This window comes from Capsicum annuum, chromosome 5 (genome assembly GCF_002878395.1).
Source record: "Capsicum annuum cultivar UCD-10X-F1 chromosome 5, UCD10Xv1.1, whole genome shotgun sequence".
In the NCBI taxonomy this organism is placed as follows: domain Eukaryota; kingdom Viridiplantae; phylum Streptophyta; class Magnoliopsida; order Solanales; family Solanaceae; genus Capsicum; species Capsicum annuum.
In genome coordinates, this window is record NC_061115.1 from 158302230 (window position 1) to 158308482 (window position 6253).

General features: G+C 37.0%; 1 protein-coding gene across 1 annotated transcript; it reads left to right on the forward strand.

The window, feature by feature from the left end:
* The first annotated feature begins 551 nt into the window (after nucleotides 1–551).
* On the forward strand, nucleotides 552–5986 carry LOC107843504. The gene is made up of 2 exons (XM_016687814.2): nucleotides 552–1136; nucleotides 5153–5986. Exons 1-2 carry the CDS (start codon nucleotides 817–819, stop codon nucleotides 5649–5651), a joined length of 819 nt encoding a protein of 272 aa, XP_016543300.2. The 5' UTR covers nucleotides 552–816; the 3' UTR covers nucleotides 5652–5986.
* The last annotated feature ends 267 nt before the right edge of the window (nucleotides 5987–6253 follow it).

Below are 6253 nucleotides of genomic sequence, written 5' to 3' on the forward strand. Positions count from 1 at the left end.
TTTTTTTAAAATTCTACGTCAGCATTAGGGGTAATCTTAATTCACTCTAAACTTATTAAGGGGGGAGGGGGGCAAATAAACGTGCGTTAAGTTAAAGTGCTAAAGTAAGTTGTAAGGACAAGTTAAAGGGTGAAATGACACGTGCGTTAAGTTAAAGTGCTAAAGTAAGTTGTGAGGACAAGTTAAAGAGTGAAATGATGACTTTTCTCTATAAAATATCTATATCTATATCTATCTATCCATCTATCTCTCTATATATATGTATAAAAGATGTATACAAAAATTATATTTGTATAGAATATATATCTAATAAAATGTGTATCAAATTTATATCAAGTATCGTATAAAACTGCTAACAAATAATTGAAAAACAAAATCAAAATTTAATGGTTATTTTCATATCAATAATTTCATGTGAAAGTGATACTATTTGTTTTCTTTTCCCCACCGCCCCCCCCCCCCAAAAAAAAAGGTGGGGGAGGGGGAGGGGAAGGGGGGAGGGGGAGGGGTGAAAACTATAAAACTACAAATTTGAAATCAGTACTAATATTGTTTGATTAGACATGTTGATGCTTCCAATATTCAATTTCATCCACCAATAGAATCCATAATTTTCAAATTATCCTAACAAAAGCTTATCCTTTATTTCCCTCCCTCTCCTTCTCTCAGCCTCCATGTCTTTTTCCGATAAGATTTTTCATTTTTCTCAGCAACCAAACAAAATCCCTTTTCTCCAGAATATTCGCACACAATTTTACTTCTTTTTTTCCTTTTGTTTTTTCAACAGTAAAATGTTCATTCACAATCTCTAATCATATGGCTACTCTTTTGCGATCACCGGACATCTCCTCCTTCTCCTCCAGCCGCATAAATGTGAAGAAACTGATTCTTCCTAATGGTGGGAGAAGAGTTGTTAGAGTGTGTAGTTCGAGTTTGAAGGATTTGGAGGATGTTGGGGTTTTGTACGGACAATTTTCTGGTTCATTGAAGCTTAATACTGTGTCGTCGTCTACGAAACTTGATAAGGAGGAAGAGCAGAAAAGGAATTATTATATGAATACGGGTTCTGCTATTCGGATTCTTAGAGAAGAGTTTCCGGCGCTGTTCTATAAGGAGATGAACTATGATATCTACAGGTTGGCATTCTTTTACTCCCTGTTCACTTTGGACTTTGCATGTCCCTTGAGAAACAATGATTGAGATGACTATTTTACCGCAAAATATCCATGTTAATTGATGTTCAGGCTTGGGTTTTAGGAAATGATTTGGGGAATAAGTAATTACTGCGGAGGTAAAACATGAAAAGAGTGTTTTTCTTTTACATGCTGACAATGACAAGTAAAAGTGAAAATATAGTTTTAGTATAGTGGATAAGTAAAAGTGAATGGAGGGAGTAGATAGACATACTGTTTTGTTTGAATTCTATCTATATATGTGTTTTGCAAAGAATATATCCAAACTCTGGTAAATTAGTAGGGAGTTTGACAAAGGTGGTGCTAGGATTTTGTGTTTATGGGTTCTAAATTCTAAAATGAGAAAATTATTGTGTTTTTGATAAATTATTTATACATATTAAGCGGATTTTTAACAGAAATCCCGGTTGTTAGATACTAAATTCTGCTGAATTCGTAATCGTCCTTGGATGTTGTAGGTATATTTTGGGAGTTGGAATCTTAATTGATGAAAAATAATTGTCCATCGAATTTTGGAGTAGGAGATTACAACTTCTTGTTTATCTAATTTCTTGTAGCTGACTTTAACTAATTTGGGATTAAGGTTTAGTTGAATGATCCTGTGTTTTTTGTTTGCGGGTGTATTAGTTTTTTCTCAATGGGAAATTGTAGTGACAGTGGCTTAATTTTTCGAAGTTCTTTTCTTTGTTCTTGACTTTGGTTGTGGTTGTGCGTGCACTAGCTAGTATTCTAGTTCTCTCATCATATCTATGGGCAAGAGCATCATTTAGTTAATACTTCAACTTTGGTTTCATCTAACTGTTTTTTAGTCTTTAGTCACCAAGAAGATTGCCTATGCCTTTAGTAGCTTTCAATTTATACCTGCATCTCAAAGCCATATTAAAGAAATAAACTCAAGGGGAGGAAAAGGAAGAAGCACTGGAACTCCCTTCATATAGAAAACATGAGGCTACGAGCAACAGACTTTGATAAAATAGTTGGCTGGATGGTGGAATAACACAAAGTGGTGGGAAATTTGTCACTCAAATTAGCTAAAAAGTTGAAGATGCTTAAAAAGGGCTTGAAGTGTGGCACACGGAAGTGTTTGGAAGGGTAGAGGTGAAAATGAAGGAGATCACGAATGAAAGGGGAAAGTAGGTTTGAAGGGCGAACTATTTTCTTTGGCTTTAGCCCAAGAAAATAGTTGGAGACATGAGAAGCCAAGAGCATAGCAAAAGGAGATTTAAATATAATATTCTTTCATAGGGTTAGCTTGTAAATAGAATGAGAAATTTCATAAATTCATGGAGGTGAATGGGGTCGAACATCATGAGGGGAAAGGAGGAAGTAGAAGGGGCTATTCCAAATTTTTGTAGTCGGTTATAATTCAAAGAGGAAATGGTTTGGTGGTCTAAGGGGGACTAGGGTTTAATCAAATAGGGATAAAAGGGGATTTGTTGGAAATGTTTATTGGGGAAGAGGAGGTGAGGGGCGTGGTTGAGTGTTTTTCACGAGATAAAGGTCGGATGGATTCACTTTGACTTTCTTCAACAATGTTGGAATATTATGAAATGCGAGGTGATCAGAGACTATTAAGGAGTTTCAGGAGAGTTGTGAATTGGAGAAAAGTCTTACTGCATCATTTATTGTCCTTATTCCAAAAACAGAGGGAACTTCGAGCATTAAAGGCTATAGATCTATTAATCTAGTGAGAGACATCTATAAGATTATTCCTTAACTGCTTTCCAATAGACAAAAGCGGATCTTGGATGATACCACGTTTACATCGCAAAATACTTTTGGGGAAGGTAGGCAGTTTCTTGAGGCAATGTTGGTGGCTAATGAGGTGATTGATTCCAGAAAGAAGCAAGGAGTATCAGACATTTTCTACAAGTTTGACCTAGAAAAAGCCTATGACCTTGTAACTGGAAATTCTTGAACTTCATAATGATGAAGATGGATTTTGGAGTAAGAGTAAATGGATCAAATACTGCATTTCTTCTATTAGGTACAAAGTTGTCGTCAATGGTATCCTGTCTGATTTTTGGAAGTTTGAGAAGGCTTAAAAGTTGTTGTGAATGGCAACTCGTGCAGCTTTTGGAAATTCGAGGAGGCTTAAATAGGGAGACCCATATCTCCCATGTTGTTTATTCTAGTTATGAAATTTCTTACTAGGATGATGGATAAAGCTACAGGGGAAGATACTTGAGGGTTATCACTGGTGCAGTTGGGGGAAATTGCAATGTGAGGTCTCACATTCACTGATTGTGGATGACATTTTGGTTTTTTTGTGATGTGGACAAGTCACAATCAGAACACTTGTGACATATGCTAACATGGTTTCTGGTAATGTCAGGCCGAAAGATAAACCTCAAAAAGTGTGAGATAATCCCTTGGAGAGGTGAAGCATATAGCGGCTTTCGCATAGGTGTTTGGTAAGGTTGGGTACTTCTCACTACCGATCTTAGCTTGCCGTTAGGTGTTTTAGATGAGGCTCAAACAATTTGGAGTATGTTATTATGGAAGGTTGAAAAGAAACTAGCACAATAACAGAAACTATACTTGTTCAAAGATGGAAAGGAAGTAATTATTAAGAGCACATTATCAAGCATCCCACATATTTTATATCTCTATTTCAAGTTGCGACTTGCATAACCAAAAGTTGCAAAGAATTTAAAAAGAAACTTCTTAGGGGATTCGTCAGACGGGACAAAAAAAATTGAATTGGTAAAATAAGAGACCGTCATGACTCGTAATTAGTGTTGAGGCGGTCTTGGGGTTAACGATTTAAGGGTGTTCAATAAGGCCTTACTAGGTAAATGGTAGTGGAGATTTGGGATGGAGGAACATGCTTTTGGAGAGAGGTGATAGTGGACAAATACAAAATTTTGGAAGGGTGGTAGAGAACAAAAAATGTCAATTTGCTTTACGGTTGCAGTTTGTAGAGAAATATGTTGGAGGGGCATGAAGAATTTAGTGCAAATATGTATTTTCGGGGTGGAGATGGGAGGAGGTTTAGGTTTTGGGGGCACATATAGTGGAGACAACACTTTTTACACCACTTTCCCAAACATCTACAGGATATCATTCCAAAAGGTTATGACAGTCCAATGGGCCCAAAGATTACAAGTTGGTGAAGTCTTTTGGGATTTGAGTTGAGTAAATTTCAGGATTTACAGTTTTGCAGAATTTTAAGGTTTGGTCGAGTTATTCCATTAACAGAGTGCACCATAGGATTGTCAAGATGTAGGGAGGTGGAAGGTGGGGAATAATGTGGTATTCTTTGTTAAGTCCTATCATGACAGGAAGCTCCTGAGAAGGCAGGAGGTTGCTTTCCGTATAGGTAGTTTTGGATCTCACAGATGAGAAAAGTGTGTGTCTTTACTTGTTTAGCAATTATAGGGGTGGTCTTGCCAACTGAGAAAGTGGAAGGTTACTTATCTTAGTTGGTGCTTTATGTGCAACAATTCAGGTGAAGACATTGATCATCATCCAGTAGGGTCGAGACTTTGGTGGGAGATTCTCACTTGGTTTGGTATTTTTGGGTGTTGCTTGGCACAGTAAAAGAGGTGCTGCTGTTTTTGCGCTGCTAGATCTTATATGTGTAGCCTGGTAGGAAAGAAATAGGAAGCTTTGAGGGTGTAGAGATGTACTTTCTTCAATTGAGGATAGTATCTTATCATATTTGTTTTGTTCCACCCAAAAGGTTCCGTTATGCATAGAAGTTTTTGGTGTCATTCTGTAGTCTTTTCATTTTGTTTAGCTTTGTAAAATAGTATACTGATAAGATAGATTGGTGAACCTCTAATTTTACATAATCAAGGCAAATAATATGAGTGGATTGAAACCGGCTAAAATAAGGTGGAATGAACATAAAGGATACATTAGCTGACCTGAACTACTTTAGGATCTAGGTGCAAATGTCATTGCTGTTGTTTTTATTGTTATTGTCATGACATAATATTCTATTATTTCTGCAGGGATGATATAGTCTTCAAAGATCCCCTCAACACCTTTACTGGCATTGAGAATTATAAATCGATCTTCTGGGCTTTACGATTTCATGGCAGGATATTCTTTAGGGCTTTGTGGATAGATATTGTTAGTGTATGGCAGCCTGTTGAAGGCATGATCATGATTCGATGGACTGTTCATGGCATTCCCCGTGTTCCATGGGAGAGCCGTGGTCGGTTTGATGGCACTTCAGAGTATAAACTAGACAAAGATGGGAAGATTTATGAGCACCGCGTTCACAACATTGCACTTAAGGGACCCCCAAAGTTCCATGTACTTGCTGTACAGGAATTAATTGGATATATTGGCCATCCCACCACGCCAAAGCCGACTTTCTTTAAGGTCTCATTCCCTTACTTGGTTAACATGACGCCAGTGGTGAAATTTGCAGATTTGGACATCACCTGGGTGCAATTTTTAGCCTCTGTTAAGAGAGGTGAGAAGGAACAATTGCAGCAAGAATAGCATTCTGACTAAGTGCTAAAAGTTTTGATGAATCTTCGCATTGGGTTGCAGACATGCATCAGAATTATAGGTATTTATTCATATACATTATATACAACTTTCAGGTGCAGCTCAATGTATCTGGAGTTCATTCTTGTCTTTCTGGGCTCTACTTATCTGTGCTTCATTCTTCATTTGCACTCCAGCTTCTGGTTTGAGTTAGAAAATTTTACAGCTGTATATTTTTGTATAGTATATCTTACTACTGAGTTTGCAGTTATATCTGGTTGAATATGTTCCCCACAATTTGTAATGAAATATTAGCCTACATAGAAGTTATGAGATGTTTTATTTGAGCGGCGGTCTATCAGAAACAACCTATCTTATCTTTTCATGAGGTAGGAATAAGGTCTTTTGCGTATACTCTACCTTCTTCAGACCCCACTTATGGGATTATACGAGGTATATTGTTGCTGTTGATAGATGTTATATCCAACTCATTAAATAGTTTTGGAGAATTTACATTTTCTGTGTTGTAAAGACACCTACATATTTAGGTGTCATTATGGATGCCATGTGTATTCTTCATATAAGAATCAAGTGCCAAGTCATAATGAACCTTT

Bases quoted from the DNA above. Each gene is read 5' to 3' on its own strand.
- LOC107843504 (XM_016687814.2), top strand. From the start codon at position 817: ATGGCTACTCTTTTGCGATCACCGGACATCTCCTCCTTCTCCTCCAGC. The intron at 1,137-5,152 runs GTTGGCATTCTT...TTATTTCTGCAG, and splicing joins ATGAACTATGATATCTACAG to GGATGATATAGTCTTCAAAG.